We start from the raw sequence: 17,455 nt of genomic DNA, 5'->3' as shown, positions 1-17,455 counted from the left end.
TCATGTGCGATTTGGATCGGTTTTGTAAAATCTGTTCACACATTATGATGGGATATGCAACAGTTGCTTGTCAGGCTGAAGCAGCTCCCTCCATGACTGTTTAGTCTCCTTGTTGAAGACACCTCAGCTTGACACATACTGAATATGGTTGTTACATACCCCATGATGTCCCCATGGTGTGACTTTTATCCTGTTTATTAGACTGCTTTGTAAACCTCTTTGTGTCCAATGGTTTTTGGTTTATTTTCAGTGTTGGTGACTTAGCTATTCCATAACTATATGTATATCTAATATATGATCCATCAATTCACAGGCTTTCAATGTGGTACTGGTGGAATAGCTATCTACAAAACATTATTGACTGCTCTATTAGAGTATTTTACTGCAGTTGACTGCTCTTAGACTATTAGAGAGTTTCGATTGTTTTGCAGATGAATCCAACAATGCTGCAAAAATCATTGTACAGTACTGTAATGATGATATATGTACAGTACTGTAATGATGATATATGTACAGTACTGTAATGATGATATATGTACAATACAGTAATGATGATATATGTACAGTACTGTAATGATGATATATGTACAGTACTGTAATGATGATATATGTACAGTACTGTAATGATGATATATGTACAGTACTGTAATGATGATATTTTTTGTTGGTCATTCCCATTCCTGCTTTACATTCCTGTCCTGTTTCCATTTTTTGGAATTCTACTTACCCTCAATAATTTTCTTGGGGGTGGGGATAGGTGCCAGACTCCTTAGAAGCACAGCTACATTCTTGTCTCATATTTTTGTAACAGGTTACCATGGTGATGATCCTTAGCCATACCCCTGGTCAACATAAAAGTCTGGCTATGTCACTGTTGTAACTTGATTGTAGCATTGCAGCTGATCTCTCTACAGCGTAATTTGTTGTTAGCTGAACTCTCTGAGTTAACTTAGTATATAGCTGAAGCGAGAGCTGAAGTCTCTACATAGTGACTTGTTTGGAGCTGAATTCTCTACCTGGTGACCTGATCTCTCTACAGGGTGTCTGTAGTTGCATGAAAGTGCCTCTTTGTGTAGCTGAACTCTCTACAGACTCATGTAGCTAGCTGAACTCTCTATGGGGTGACTTGTGTGTAGTTGACCTCTCTGAATGGTGACTTGATTGTAGTTAAATGCTATAAAAGAGTGACTTATCATTTAGTTGAATGTTCTAATAGGCTGACTGCACATGAATGCACTGTTAGAGTAACTTGATTGTGCACTTGTTACACCTAGTTGGCTGTTGTAGTATTACTCAGTGGTTTTAATCTAATTCCTCGTAAACCACTGAAACACCTAAAATATTCAATCTACCTATCTTATTCTATAAACTAGTTTGCTTGGTAGGTGTTGCAAGTAATATGGATTTGAAACATGAGGTGCCCTACCCTGAGGGAGAGAGAAAGAATCCAAAGCAATTTCCATTCAACCACTATTCAACTATGGATGAGTGAAAATGGTATTTTCTTGGTTCCTGTAAAATACAGTACACATGTACACTTGCCTGCGCTGGCTGTATCTGACAGCGCAACATACTATTGTGTGTCTTGATAAGTTACAGTGATATCACAATAGAATTTATTCTTGGATGTAACTACCCTCTAAGGTTTCTGTTATCACCTTTCTTTGTGTATCAAGTTATCATATCATGATCAGTTTCTGGGCTGTATAGTTAGTGAATACTGTACCATATGGTTCCTCTATATGTGTAGTAACTACTACACTTTGGTGATATTGCTTATATTTACTATGGCTTTGATTTATAAAATTTAGTGCTGGATTAATTTGCAATACCGTAGAGTCTAGTTGTTAGGCGCATACACCTAATAAAAGTTTGAAAAACATATTGTAATTAACATATATATATATAATATAGTTGTTAAGTGCATGCGCCTAATAAATAAACCTCATCGTGATTATTATGGATTCACTCTCTTGGGGTGGTGTGAATTGCAGTCATTACATGTACCAATGTTTTGAGGCTAGTTTTTATACACTGAATCCTTCATGTGGAGCATACTACAGAAAACCACTTCGCTTGGTAAGTATAGTAACGACATGTATTTTGGCTTTGCACTTCATGAAATTTCGCGCTGTACACTATTAAAAAACCTCTAGCATTTCTTCTCTTGTATAGCTTTGTCTAATGTTGAAGCTTTGTGTTTGTCCACATGTGCTTATCAACCATGATTAAGTATGAGAAACGGGTATATGCTTAACAGGTAATATATGATTAATATATACGTACGTGCACTTAACAGTCAGACTCTACAGTAATTTGCTGCATATCATACAGTACAATAGTAACTGTATAGTAGGGACCACAAAGGAGTAGGCGTGGCCCATGGAATAATATCACCCAAAAACAGCCTCAATTTTCCCTGACGACGATGAGGAGGCAGTATTGGTTAGGTAAAACTAAGTCCAAAAAAGCTTTCAGATCAACCCGAAACACTATCAACAAGCTGCTACGGAATTTTAAAAATTATTTATTTAATGGGATTTTCTACTGAGTGACTGACTGGCTGCCTGATGCCTTCAGACAAGCGTAACTCAATAACGGCTAAGGCTACGGGCTTGGTTTTTTCACTGTTCAACGTTGCTTCGGCCCGACTGGTGCCTTTTGACATACCGCAGTACATATAATGCATTCTTCATGGACTTACCAGTGTCCTCCTTTGTGTCCCATTCATCTTTGCTGACAGCGAAAAGTGTTGATTTGGTGGTAGCATGTGATGGCTTCCCTTCGTGATGGAAATTGTCTGTATTTTTCGTAGTGGCTATTTTGATTGCAGAGGAGCTTTTCAAACAGTTCTTGATTCGTACTGCTGTGTAACATGTTGAACATAGCAGACAATGAAGTGTAATGGATACTTCACTTTTCAGACAATAATTAATATAACTGGGGCACGCGGCAGCATTTCTTTTGGTGTGCATGAATTGCAGAAGTGCTGTTCTTGATACAAAATGATGTGTAACGGGTTGAACATAGCTAACAATGAAGCATAATGGATACTTCACTTTTCAGACGATAATTAACATAGCTGGGGTGCGCGGCACCATTCAGATGCGGTATGCTTGGGTTCACCAGTCATAATAATTATTTACAAAAAAAAAGTTAACAAACAACTACACAGAAAAATTTGGAATTTTCAACTAGAGTAGGGACCATAGAACATTGATAAAAGGTACTGAAACCAGTTGGAGTATAGTGCACAATATTAAATCACGGTAAAACAATAAGAAGTGTTATATCCCTACTGTGCATTTCCATTATGGTATCTTGAGCACAGTAGGGATATAACACTTCTTATTGTTTTACTGTGATTTAATATCATGCACTATTCTCCAACTTGTTTCAGTACTTTTTATTGATGTGCTATGGTCTCTACTCTAGTTGAAAATTCCAAATTTTTCTGTGTATACACTATAGACTAATTGGGCACATGTATATAATATGTTATAGGGAGTTATACATCAATGAACAAATGCTGAATGTCTCCATCGATCCTTCTAATGTGTTGTGTGTGTCCTTCAATGCAAGAGATGGTAAAATGGAACAAGGGTTTCACTACAAACAACAAAAGTGTCTACAACCAAAAGAAGAAACAGAACAGGACTACCATAACCAGGAAATGTTGCAACAAGAAATGGGTGAGGAAAGTGAAGAAGGAAATGGTAATGAAGAAGATACAGAAGAAGAGCAACTACAGCAACAAAACATTCACACAGAGAATAACCTCGAGCTCACTGCAGTGTCTCTAGCTTTGTCCAGCAATAATACACAAGGAACATGTCAACACGATTGGCAGGATACTCAGAAGGAGAAAGGAACAGAACAAACACCACAACAACAAAGCATAAAAGAGCATGAAGAACAAAAAACCACAAGGAATGCAGTTTTCTCCAGTAATGACAAACAATTACAAGGTGTGTGTGTGTGTGTGTGTGTGTGTGTGTGTGTGTGTGTGTGTGTATGTGTGTGTGTGTGCTGTGTGCTGTGACTCTTTCACAAGCTTTAGTCTCTTTACAGGTACTTGTTTTTTTATTTATATATGACCGGTCAACCCACACATACCGCATAAAAAGAAAGAATGGCACTTGACATACGTATCATATAATTGCATCTGAACACGTTCCCCAACTATCAATTACTAAAAAGTTAAGTGGCCATTACACTTCATTTTCGGCCACAGCTTTACAATGAAGAACAGTATGAAAAGTGCCTCTGTCATCAATCCAGTTACTAAGAAAACACAATATTTCCTGTTATAAGGCCACTCCAAGTATATTCATTGTTTCCCATTTCATTCACATCAAAAGTGTATGCGGTCAGGTGGTTCATTATAACTATACTGTCACTCTGTAGGGCCCCTATGGATATAAATATATACATAAAATGAAACAGGAGAAAACATCCTGGCCACCTGGCAGACCCCTGTAGGTATTCTAGTATAAATCAAATGGCTCCTGTGGCTGCTCAGGTCTTTCTTCTTTCTGCATCTTTTCAAACAGTATACTTATTATAACATCTTTAAACAGGCTGCAGGACCAGGTGTCCTACAGACCTAAGCATAAGTAAAGCCTAATTATTGACACCAATTTTTCAAAATTCATGACCCACACAACAGCAATGAATCTTAAAGTGGCCTGAATGTAATAGCTACTGTAGTCAGCACTGGGAAACCATAATACACTACAGTGAAGAAATACCTTTTACTATCAACAAAAAGAAATGGGAGACAAAATTAGGCAAGTCCATGATGTATGCATTGTGTATTGTGGTATACCTTAAAGGCACCAACTTGGCCTAAGTGACAGCTAACAGTGAAAGTATCAAGTTGGGGTATTGAGTAACACTTAACTGAAGGCATCAGTCAGTCAGAATTCAAAGGGACTTATTGGAAGCATTTCAGGCCATATTGAAAGCATTTTTTGGCTTGGTTAGCCATGAAGGTATTGTGAAGCTGGTTTTTTGATTACTTTTTGTAGCCAGAAAGACCCAAACCTCCATGATCCCTAATATACAGCACTACTGTACAGTATGCTACAGTCCTATACATGTTTAGAAGGGCTGTTGTGTTTCCCCTTAGAAAATCATTCTGTCCCAATACCTCAAGATCATCCCCACCCTGTAACAACATGTACACCTACACGATCACCCAAGAGATTGTCGTTCAGTGAAAAGGTGACCATTACACAATCTTTCTTACAACCAATCATTCCAGTAGCTACTGTGAAAAGTCTTAATCCTATCAACATCCTAGATGATGATAATGATGATAATGTAAGTTTGCAGTTGGCCATGGGTAGTGGAAAACTGTACTGTGTAGTGTAACATGTATAGGTACCAATTGTTTTAGATGTAACACACTGAATCTACTGAGTAGTGGAAACTGTACTGTGTAGTGTAACATGTATAGGTACCAATTGTTTTAGATGTAACACACTGAATCTGCTGAGTAGTGGAAACTGTACTGTGTAGTGTAACATGTATAGGTACCAATTGTTTTAGATGTAACACACTGAATCTACTGAGTAGTGGAAACTGTACTGTGTAGTGTAACATGTATAGGTACCAATTGTTTTAGATGTAACACACTGAATCTGCTGAGTAAAACTAAATTGAACCTGGTGTTGGCAAACTAGGATAAGTGGGAATTTGAGATCACATGTTTAAGGCTCCTACAATGTATCACCGAGCTTTGAAGATTATGTAATACTGACCTTTTCATTTATTATTATACATTTCTACTCCTGCTCATAAAAGGATAAGCTGAGCCAACCAGAGCAGTTGTCATATCTCCTTAGATGAATACAAAGTAAATTGTTTATCCTAAATTTTCAAGTTACATATACTCACTCATACATAACAAATATTTGGAATTCACCATATTTTTTAGTGACTAGATTTGCGAAATGGGGTCTTCTACATGAATCCAATTCTATAATCTTCAAAGACCGTAACGTAGTGTTTAAGAAACATATAAGGCTGAAATCCTCTTCCTCCACTAAGCTATGTTCTGACCAAATTTCAAGTTAATTTCCTACTCCAATCTGACGTTATGAGTTGTCAAAGGTGGTAAATTGGATGTGTGTGGAAGACCCCTTTTTGCAAATCCAGTCATTATTATTAAAAACTAGACAGTTTACAAAAAGAAGAGGCTTAGACACAAATAGTAAACAAGCTAAACTTACTCAGTTACTAATATGTGATTTGAATCAGTGTTGTGGGTTGAATTAAACTTGTGAAAAGCAATATTCTCTTTACAATGCATAATAACACAGCTGAGTAGCCATGTGGACCTCTAGTGAGATCTCATTGTTTCAGGGTGCTGTTGATGATGTAACAAGGAGTAGTTCTGAGGATGGTGATGAGACGAGTGATGATGATGATGATAATTATTGCACTTCCAGTCAACTTAAACCAATCCTGGTATATCCGAATAGCAATGATGATGGAGAAGAAACTATTAATCTTATGTTTCCTAAAAAACGTGAAAAGACTAAAGCTTCATTTGCATTAGATGATGTTGATTTCAGAGCTTTAACTAAGCAAAATACAAGGAGGAATCGTGTCAGTGTTACTTCATTGAAAAGCTCAGATGTAAGGATGTGGTTAGGGTTCGGCGATATACCGGTATGACGGTAACAAGGCGATATTACAGCTGGAAATAACCGATACTGGCTTGTTTTATACAGCTGCAACTACACACGTACATGTGTTAACAATGCCATATTGTACTTGTCAATCAGTATTTCAGTCTCCTTGTACTAGCAAACAAGCCTAACCCATGCGCTACTACACAATAATTATTAGAATATGCACGAGGCGAGGCGAGGCGAGGCACGTGTACTGGGTGCAGCACTACTGTGATTGTGGGATAACAATTCTGGCTTCACATTAGTAAGCCTTAGTAAATTATCTGCTAGCTATATACATAGAAACTAGCTATGTCTCCTTCAAAATTTATATGTACTCCATGCTCTATAAGTTAGGCTGGTTTTTCCAAACTCCTTGCGATTGTGGTAGCTGGTCGCCCGTAGCTGGTAAACAAAGTTCACCCATGCAAATATACTGTGTAAACAGTTTTGAGTGTACTTGCTATAGTTCATTTCAATACCATGATATTTGCAATAATCGTGATAAGAAGCTCCACAATAACCGTGGGAGGAAATTTTCAATATCGCCCAACCCTAGATGTGGTATAGATGCATGCAATCATTAGGATACATGTGTTTGTGTAGGACTCACTTGGTATAAGCACACAGATAATTGTACCTGTAATACTGTCCACAGGGAATAAGTCATCTATTGATTGGTTCTGCATGGTCATCCAGGGTCTTTTAAAGAAATTGATAGAGAGAATTCTGTAATTTGATGGTAGAGGGAAGGGAAAATGTAACTGTCTAGCAAAAAGAATAGTGTATCCATAAGTACTTGTTGATAAAAGTCTTAACAAGACCACGACAATTTTGCTAGTTTTTTGAAGAAACTTATCCAGTGTTTGAGTAATGGAATTACTGAAATGAGATAAATATAACAAAACCAAGAGACACTGCATTGAATATGTATGTAAATGTAAACCACTTTCACTCCTCAGATCAACAGATCAAAGGAGTCATCCAGGCTACATATCGTATGTAGCCCAGCTAGCCTGGCTATATACGAAATGTAACCCAGTCTATATCTGGACAGTGGTAATATAGACGTTAGGCTGAAATCAATTCTGGGGATCACTTAATACTCACATGATTAGTTGGTATAGCTTATTCGCCAATCGTTTCCACACGTTTCCAAATACAGGCCATACCCCATCACAAAGTTACCACTCTGCATGAAATAGCCACTCTACAAGCAAGCTTACCTATCTAGACTTTTAGTAAACTCCATAAATGATTCAATAATACTGATTAAAACATTAAACTCCCATGTAACCAAAATTCTCCTTAATATCTCTAGGATTTATCGTAACCGAACGTAACCAGAGCATACTAGCTGCTGACCCATAATCGAAATTTTTAGGCATGCATATACATGTAATATATCCAGTGGTTGCATTTGTATTGGCTTGGGTGATTGATCGCCCTGTGCAGCTACAGATGGGAAGTGTTTATAACACAGGAAGTGTTGCATATTAGTCATAACACAGGGCATCCAGATTTTGCCTGAAATGTATGCCCAACTGCCCAAGGGCTGCTCTGAAATGTATCTACAGTGTTACAACTATTACATTTATGTACGGACATACATACATACACTGTAAGTATGCATACGGTGGCCCTAAAGGTCACGCCATGTGCCAATATCTAAGTGACAACATGTACGCGACGATTGACAATATCCATGTGACGTTAGATGATAACTATGTGACGGTAGACAATAATCATGTGATGATAGATGATTGTCTATGCGACAAAAGTGATGCGATGATTGACAATAATCACACGACAATAATGATGAGACGTTCGCATGATCGATGATAACTTTGTACGACAATCACTGGCTGCATGTTAACTTGGTCTGAAGTTGAAATTTGTGATTGTTGCTGCTGTTGTTGTTGCTGCTGTTGTTGTTGCTGCTGGTTGCTGCTGGTTGCTGCTGGTTGCTGCTGCTGTTGTTTCTCTCCTTGTAGCTTGCTGTTGTTGTTTGTAGCGTGCTGATGCCTGGTAGTGCTACAAGTTGCAACACTTGAACAGTAAGATGCAACAAGCAAGCTACGAGGAAGAGAAACAATGATTAACAACAGCAGCAGCAGCAACAACTACAGCAGCAGCAGCAGGAACAGTAGCAGCAATAACAAATTTCAACTTCAGACCAAGTAACAACATGCAGTCAGTGATCGTCGTACAAAATTATCATCGATCACATGACCGTCTCATCATTATTGTCGTGTGATCATTGTCAATCATCACATCACTATTGTCACATAGGTAATCGTCTATCATCGCATGATTATTGTCTACCATCGCATAGTTATTGTCTAACATCACATGGAGATGGTTAATTGTTGTGTAGACGTTGTCGCTTGGATAGTGGCGCATGGTGCAACCTTTAGGGCCACCGTATATGCATGTATTGATGTACATACATATGTACAGTGAAATCTGCATATTAAGGACACCTTGGGACCAACCAAAAGTGTCTTAATTATCAAGGTATCCTGATTTTCCAGGTCAGTTTACATGTTAAGGGATACTTTGGGAGCATTACCAAGTGTTCAAATTATGCAGGTGTCCCCATTTTCAAGTGTCCTGGTTAATTTGTGTATGTATGTACACCACCGACCAATTGTAATGCATCTACTTTGATACATTAATATAGAGCCATGATGATACCAGTCACTCAACAGATTGTGGACAGTTGAAGGTGTCACTACAGTTTAACATTACCAATGACAAAAAAAAGAAGGGAGATCTTGTGGTTACTATTATCAATGGTCATAATCTGCTGCAAACTGAATTGGTAGTGAAATGGTAAGTAGTTTACTGACTAGTATACTGAGAAAGTTACTGACTAATTTACTGACTAAACTAATACATAATTATCTTCCTGTAGCCATCTTCTACCAGACAACAAAAAGAAGTTCAAGACCAAAGTGTTGAAGGATAATAGTAATCCAGAATGGAATGAACAATTTGTGTTTGATCACATAAAGTTGGAAGACCTTCGTAAAAATAGAGTGATTGAGTTGACAGTGTGGAATTCAACAAAGTACACCAAACACTATGATTTCATTGGTGGTGTAAGGTTGGGACCACGTCCCCATCACAAAAAGCAGTTAAGTTACATGGACAGTTCAGAAAATGAGTTATCACATTGGATGAGTGTTGTCAATACCCCCGGTGAATGTGTGGAACAATTACACACACTGAGGCACAACATGGATCCACTACACATGGGAGTGACATCACAACAGGAAGTGACATCACAACACTCCTTGAAGACTACTTGTAAGACTCCTCCTAGTGATGATGGATTAGATTCTGACTCTGATAATAACAGAATGGCAGTGTGCAGCAGACAACTGGTGAGTTGTTGCTCTATATGTTTAAATGTGACCTGATTCTGGAAAACCTACCTTTTGGCACATAAACAAGTTTTAAAATAACACCAACACAAGATGGCTACACTCTCTGGCTAACAATTTTCACATTAATTTTGCCTTAATCTTTCTAAGTCTGGAGACAGACTTCTGTAGGCATTGCAATGCCCATGCATTGCTCTAGAGGCCCTGAGAAATCACTGGGGTGGCTTGGGACCATGTTATTTGCTTGGAGTGTCTGGAAAAGTTACGAAAGCATGAAACGTGTGTGTTTTGTCCATCAGTCTATCTAGAACTCTCAGGGGCATGTAACTTGTTCTGGAGCTCACCATTATGACACTCATCCATTTTGTACCCCAGTATTTCCCACCCCACCATCCCCCACCTTCCACCTCTTTGTGAGGACTCATGATCCAGCAACACTTTTGAAAAAAACAGTATCTAAAATGATAGAAAATTGTATGGGTAGCTTCGTTTACTCCTGATGGCCTGAAATGTCATGAATGTCTCTATCTCCTGGGAGCTGATGGCCTGTAAAAATAAAATAACATTAATCGTTGCATTAATGGGATCTTGAGAAGAGGCAGATCCAGACTTTTAAAAGGGGGGTTCCACTTTGGAATTGCAACTTCAGCCTAGTTAGCTGTAAGTTGGAGACCAAAAAAAAAAAAAAGAAAAGGTCATCACCTGCTGACAATAGCTGCCCTTCACCATAGATGTCCTCATCAACTATATTTCCTTGTTTATATCTAGATACATAGCTTGCTAAACTGCTCCTCAAAAGACTACTGTGACTGCGTATCTCAATTTGACAGCTCTATTAGAGTATCTCGAGTAAGAGAGGCACTTTCAAAAGGGGGGTTCCATGGAACCCTTTGAACCCCCTGGATCTGTCCCTGTTGAGTACCTACTACCTCCTGAAGTTTTATTATACTGAAAGTATTAATGTTAGAGTTGTACAGTAAGATTGTACAGTAAGATTGTACAGTATTGTAGAATAACATTGTAGAGTAGCGTTGTACAGTATTGTAGAGTAACATTATACAGTACCATTATACAGTAACATTATACAGTAACATTGTACAGTAACATTATACAGTAACATTGTACAGTACCATTATACAGTAACATTATACAGTAACATTGTACAGTAACATTGTGCAGCATAGCAGCATAAAAATATGTAAGTATATACAGTTGTATGAAATTTATACACCAAAGTATTATTACACTTGAGAGCTGTCCCTATGCTAGGTCCTGATAATTGAAGCCAGGGAGCAGAATTACAGGCGTGTGCCGGCTCCTTAATGGCTGAAATGATACAGAAAATGTATGGCCAGCTGTACAAGGCCATTCACATGTGTACTCATCTTGACTAAGGCCTAAAATTACCACCACGCGTATCACAATACCCAAGATAGATACACAACTCTCTCAAATGTAGCTTGAGGAGTATATATTAGTACATAAAATAAAATTAATATAATAGTCTGCTAGGTAAAGCATTGGTGGTGATAGGTTGATATCATGCATGATATTTCTATAATGGCTTTTATTGGCAGCATTTTGGCCTACGTTTTTGGGGAACCCTACTAAACAGAACTATTGTACTGTACTACGTGACCAATTTTACAGAACCAATTTGAGTTACACAATGGGCGTAATCCAGCTATCATACCATATTTAAAATGCAAAGGGTCTTAGTCTAAAAATGTTAAAAACAAGAGTACAATTAATTTTTTGAATAAAAGTTCGCCTTTCGGTCTGCCTTCCTGCCTAACAACATTCGCAAGGCTAGACACATCATAAGCCACCATTTTGTGCCACAATATAATTATACCTAACTCACGTTTCAGATGTGCCTTTTGGGTTTCCGACAAGTGCCTGCCCTCTGCACTTTGCCTTTCCTTTTTTTCATCGAATATGCTGCTTGTGATCTTCTTCATGCCGTGAAACCATATCAAGATATTAATTTAGATATTAGCACTTCCTTGTAGTAAGGTGCAATACATCTAAAAAAATCGATATCGCCATAATTGTCGATATCGTTATTGTATCGATTTTTGATATAGCTTTAGCAGATTTCAATATTTATCAAAAGGAAATAATTTACGATAATTATCGAAATTTCGAAGAATATTTCAATAAATCTACAGTATTTAGTGTGTGATTGCATAATCACGCTAGAAATGAAGGTTGGTTCTTTACAATCTAACCACTTTAAAAGCTTGTCTACCAGTTTTCTATAGTTCTATGCAGTAGTTTTAGGGTTTAAATTGTATTTGAAGCATATTTATAAATATCGGCCACCCACGCAATTACTCCACTCACAATTAAAACTATCGAAAATCGAATAGAAATTTGCTGCCCTTGATTAACAGTGGTTCCCTTCCTGATCTTATCCATCCAGCTTGTAGGCAGCGTGTTTTCCAACATGAACTTGATATTGCTCGTCAGACCCTTTTGCTTAATTCACTTACCATTCGGGACCAAGCCAGAATTCGTTCAATTTCTGCTGACCCCTGTACCAGTTCATGGCTTCGGGCCATTCCTTGTGATTCTTTAGGCCTATCCATGTCCTCACAGGAGTTTGTATGTTCTCTTCGATACTGGCTTGGTGTCCCTCTCTTTTCTGCCACTTCTCCAGTTCGCTGCCCATGTGGTAGTGTTGTTGATCAATTTGGTGATCATCTGCTGGGCTGTGGACATGGACCCATGCGTATACGTAGGCACAATGCTTTATGTGATGTGATATATCATGCTTTACTTCAGGACAACACTAGTTGCCGTAAAGAGCAATGGTGTGCTGGCTCCCGATTGGATCACCCTGGTGATGTTTTTCACCCTGACTTTGTGCATGGGAAGCCTGCGTACTTCGATGTTACTGTGCATTGTCCATTACAGGAATCTCTGTTGGGTCGGTCTGCAGTTTCAGCAGGTGTGGCTGCTGCTAAGGGAGAAGAAGACAAGGATGCTCACCATTATGAGCTTGTACAGGCTGCTGGAGGTGTCTTTGTCCCCCTAGTGGTTGAGTCCTTGGGTTTGTGGTCTGCTGCTAGTCATCCTGTCTTGTAGGATATTGCTTTGAGGACAACCACCAGGAGTGGCATTTCTCGTGGCCTAGCATACCACCATCTGCTAGAGCAACTCTCTGTTTGTCTGTGGCACCACAATTCCCGGACATTTTTACATCTATTTAGCCTGTTGCCTGGCAGACCTTTGTGGGAGTTGAACTCTGTTTCATGCTCCCACTCCCTGCAGTTTGGTCAGTAGTCTGTAGGGCTTTCTTCTTAAGGCCCCTGTCTGGGGGTTTTGCTGTGTGTATGCTGGCAGTCCATGTGATGTTTTTGTAGGTCTGTGTAGGCTCTGTAGGCTTAGCTGCTTTTTTCTGCTTTTTGTCTTTTATAAGGTTTAACTTCTAGCTAGAGATCATGGAGGATGGGAGTTCCATTAGGGCTGGAATAAAAAATTTATTATAAATAAAAAAATATAAATAAATATAAAAAAAAATAGTAATAGAAATTTCGATAGTTACCCCAGTATCGTGTCGATATCATATCAATATCGTATTGAAATGTATCGCACACCACTACTTCATTGAGGAGTGTACAGTGTTTAGTTGCTGCAAAATTATTTGAAGTACTTACGCTACTGTAAGAGGTATTAGACAGATCATGGAGGTGTTTGCATTAATACTGTTCCTACAGGTTGATACACCAGTACACATTGGAGAAGTGAGAGTGATGTTACAATATGTATCTGAAACTAACAAGTCAAGGAAGGAGAAATGTAATGGTAGTTATCTCAAAGTTTGGATCAGACAGGCTAGTGGGTTAAAGACACGTTATAATAATGGATCATTTGTACTCTGGTTAGTAATAATTGTGTGTTCTCGTAGTAACAGAGTTAGTCTATAACAAGGGACGAAGTGTTCATTCCTTTATCATATCCTTAGTATTTTATTTCAGGAATTACGAAAAAGAAAAGCTGCAAAGTTTCTGACTTTCATGGACATTTACAAAACTGAGTTAACAAAATGAGTTCATGTAATGGTCTCAGGGGTTTGAAGGGGAGTTCCAACAGCAGTATTGAGTTACCAGAAGCAGGGGTCTGGGGGCATAGCCCCCAGCCACTGAGAGACTTTCAATATTTTAATGAATCAAAACTCAGCATATTGCTATATTTTATGCAAAAATAGTACATTAATTTTAATGCATATAAGTGCCTCTGAGACGAAGATAAAGCTACCTAGTGGAAACAGACAGCATAACACATAGAGACACATATAGTAATCTGTAAGTGATAGTTATCTCACTGGTATAGGAACCATAAATCCACTGATACAAATGTCATGACTTACAATCAAAACATTATAACTATACAAATATGCATAACATGAATTCATATTACATAACACAAGTGATAAATTACTGAAGTTCTATATCTTTAAACACTACATGCCAAAGCTACAGCAGTATAAGATCATGCTCAGCTTTGCATTTAATGTTAGAATGTCTGAAAAACTTCATAATGGATATGGATATTTACATGCATGTTCTATTAGAGTATACCTGACTGCTCTATTAGAGTATATACCTGACTGCTCTATTAGAGTATATAGCTGACTGCTCTATTACAGTATATACCTGACTGCTCTATTAGAGTATAAACCTGACTGCTCTATTAGAGTATAAACCTGACTGCTCTATTAGAGTATACCTGACTGCTCTATTAGAGTATAAACCTGACTGCTCTATTAGAGTATAAACCTGACTGCTCTATTACAGTATATACCTGACTGATCTATTAGAGTATATCGATCTTCTTAACAAGTTTGAAGAGGGTGTTACCCCTGTAAATCCTTCCCTGAGAGATGAATGCAAGCTTTATCAATTGTTGTGCTGCTATATTACTCACTCATTTTGTCCTACCACACTAAATGGTGTGCGAGATGGTGTGTTAGAATCCTGCTTGGAGATGTCTAAATTTTACAGGGGGGTCTGAACCCCTTGGAACCCCCTCTCTATGCAATTATATAGACAGCATAATAAAGTGCATGTCACAGTAGAAATGGATTATTGAGAAGGAGCTTTGAGGACGAGTGTCAGTCACTAAGATGTTCTACAACTGCTGTAATGTAACTGGCTTCTATTAAAATTAAAGACTTACATGTGCATGGCTTCATATACACACATTGCATTTGGGTTACAACATTTTTACTGTTGGAGGCATTTGGCGTTGTTGCATGTTTGGTATTTAATTTTTTTTACCTTGACTGTATGACAATTAACACCGGGCAATAATTACCCTACAATTTGAAGTATGGCTTCACTTGGATAAATTAAGAACTTCTGGTGACTAATTGGTGGTAGCAACAAAATTTGTTACAGATTTTGCCATTTAAAGAGTTAGGTAGGCACTAATAATCAAGGACCAGATCCAGGAGCTGGTATTGGGAGGGTTATACCCAGTATTAAGGTACAGGTGGTAAAGGAGAAAAGCTGTTCACTCAATTTTTCAAAATGTTCTCATTACCTCTGAGTGTGACGTAGACAGACACAGACTGTACAGTAACATAACACTGTAAACTATGGAAGATAAGTATTTATCCCATGTGGGATCCATCATTGAGCAACTGGAAAAGATGTCATTAACATTCCATCAAGAGTATATAATGGGGAGGGCTCCCCAATATATACTTTTGATTCCATTTATACACACAAAATATTAATATCCCTTAAAAGTAATTATATCTTGCTTGTACTTACAATTTTGCATTATTACCCATGCAGCACTCTACTGCCTAAGGGCAAACACCAGAAGGTCAAGTCACCAGTTATTGAGAATGATGAGAACTCAGTCTACAATACCAAGTTCCGGTTTGAGAAAGTGACAGATGTGGAGTTATCATATGATAGAGTACTGGAGATCACAATATGGGAACCACATCGTAACACTAATGAATTAGTAGGTGGTATTAGACTTGGACCCAAGCCACAACCTGGTAATAAGAACAAGTGGATGGATTGTGTTGGGAGTGAAGTTAGCCAATGGGAGGTGATGATGGCTCGTCCCAAGGAATGGATCGATCAGTGGCATCTGCTACGATTATTAAATAAACCACAAAAAGTTTAAAAATTCTTCACTGACATTTTTAACATGATATGACATATTTTTAAGACATTTTAACATATAATATTACTAACTCCCAACTCTACCTGTATTTATTTTTTAAGTTGAACTGATATATGTATAAAATTATTTGTCTGTATGTTGTACAATTGATACCGTGACTACTGTGACAAAAATTATATTAACAGATTTCAATCTAGGCTGAACAATTATATATGTTTGCATGTGCAAAGTACTGAATAGATTATTTCTAGTAATCACTGTATTTATGCCGGAATAATGTCGAGCATAATAGCAAAAGCTTCAAGTGTTACTGCCAGCATGTTAGGACAATGTTCAAGATTTTAAATTAAAATGTGTAATGAATCGAATGTGCCAAAAAATACAGTAAAACATAAACACACTAGTATTTAAAAAATAATTTAATTTAAAAATGGAGTAGGGATCTATGCAATAAAAAGTAGTGAAACAAAAGATAAGTGATGGTATTACAGCATAGCTCAGTGGGAAGTCCCTACTTTGGCATTGAACAAAATAATAATACAGTAGTTAATGTTCCAAAGTAGGAACTTTCCGACTGAGCTATGCTGTAACACCATCATTCATCTCTTGTTTCACTACATTTTATTGCATAGATCCCTACTTCATTTTAAAATTAAAATACTAGTTTGTTTGGAATTTTTGTTATGGCACTGCTAGCTACAATGTAACTTGTATTAGTCCACTTGTATTTTCCATATCCTGTAGGTACGGGGAGGCAGATACCATCGCCTATAAACATCTTGACCATTTATTTGCTCAGTGAGAAGTGGAGTTCCCCATATTCTGTGATTATAGGCTGGCTTTGCTGTAGTTTGGAGTTCTCCTTGCTGCGCTCTTCAATAATGTGCATCAGGGAATCGCATTCTAGATTCAAGCATCCCTATGTGCCTCCAGCTGTCGACCTTGCTGTTGCTGAGGGGCATCCGTCTCCTTAAGAACAATAATGTGCTTGCTTCTTTTTCTTATAAAAATATGTTTACCAGAACAATGTAACTTGTAATTGTTCTATCATACATGACTGTTGTATTAGAGTGACTGTTGTGTTAGAGTATATCTCGGGTCAGCCAAGGGGTGTGCAGCTAGCTAGACAAATAAGGGGTGAGGTGATCTTGCTTACTGCTAGATTGTTAAGAGGTGGGGTCTCCGTAATCTATCGCTAGTAGTCCACCTACATCTTTATTTGAGGGGTGTGGTCCG

At 37.9% G+C, this 17,455-nt stretch overlaps 1 protein-coding gene across 1 annotated transcript in view; it reads left to right on the top strand.

The window, feature by feature from the left end:
- Positions 1-16,411, top strand: part of LOC136258995 (synaptotagmin-like protein 4) — an 18,732-nt gene extending 2,321 nt beyond the window's left edge. Inside the window, exons 3-9 of the mRNA XM_066052400.1 lie at positions 3,505-3,968; positions 5,132-5,325; positions 6,370-6,645; positions 9,364-9,515; positions 9,598-10,069; positions 13,792-13,955; positions 15,877-16,411. Of these exons, the coding sequence (XP_065908472.1) occupies positions 3,505-3,968; positions 5,132-5,325; positions 6,370-6,645; positions 9,364-9,515; positions 9,598-10,069; positions 13,792-13,955; positions 15,877-16,219 (2,065 nt within the window). The 3' untranslated portion in view covers positions 16,220-16,411. The remainder of the gene's footprint in view (positions 1-3,504; positions 3,969-5,131; positions 5,326-6,369; positions 6,646-9,363; positions 9,516-9,597; positions 10,070-13,791; positions 13,956-15,876) is intronic.
- Positions 16,412-17,455: the final 1,044 nt, after the last annotated feature.

The sequence above is a fragment of the Dysidea avara genome, chromosome 6 (assembly GCF_963678975.1).
Source record: "Dysidea avara chromosome 6, odDysAvar1.4, whole genome shotgun sequence".
Lineage (NCBI taxonomy): Eukaryota > Metazoa > Porifera > Demospongiae > Dictyoceratida > Dysideidae > Dysidea > Dysidea avara.
The sequence above is the reverse complement of the archived record's forward strand: the minus strand, read 5'-3'. Positions and strand labels throughout refer to the sequence as shown.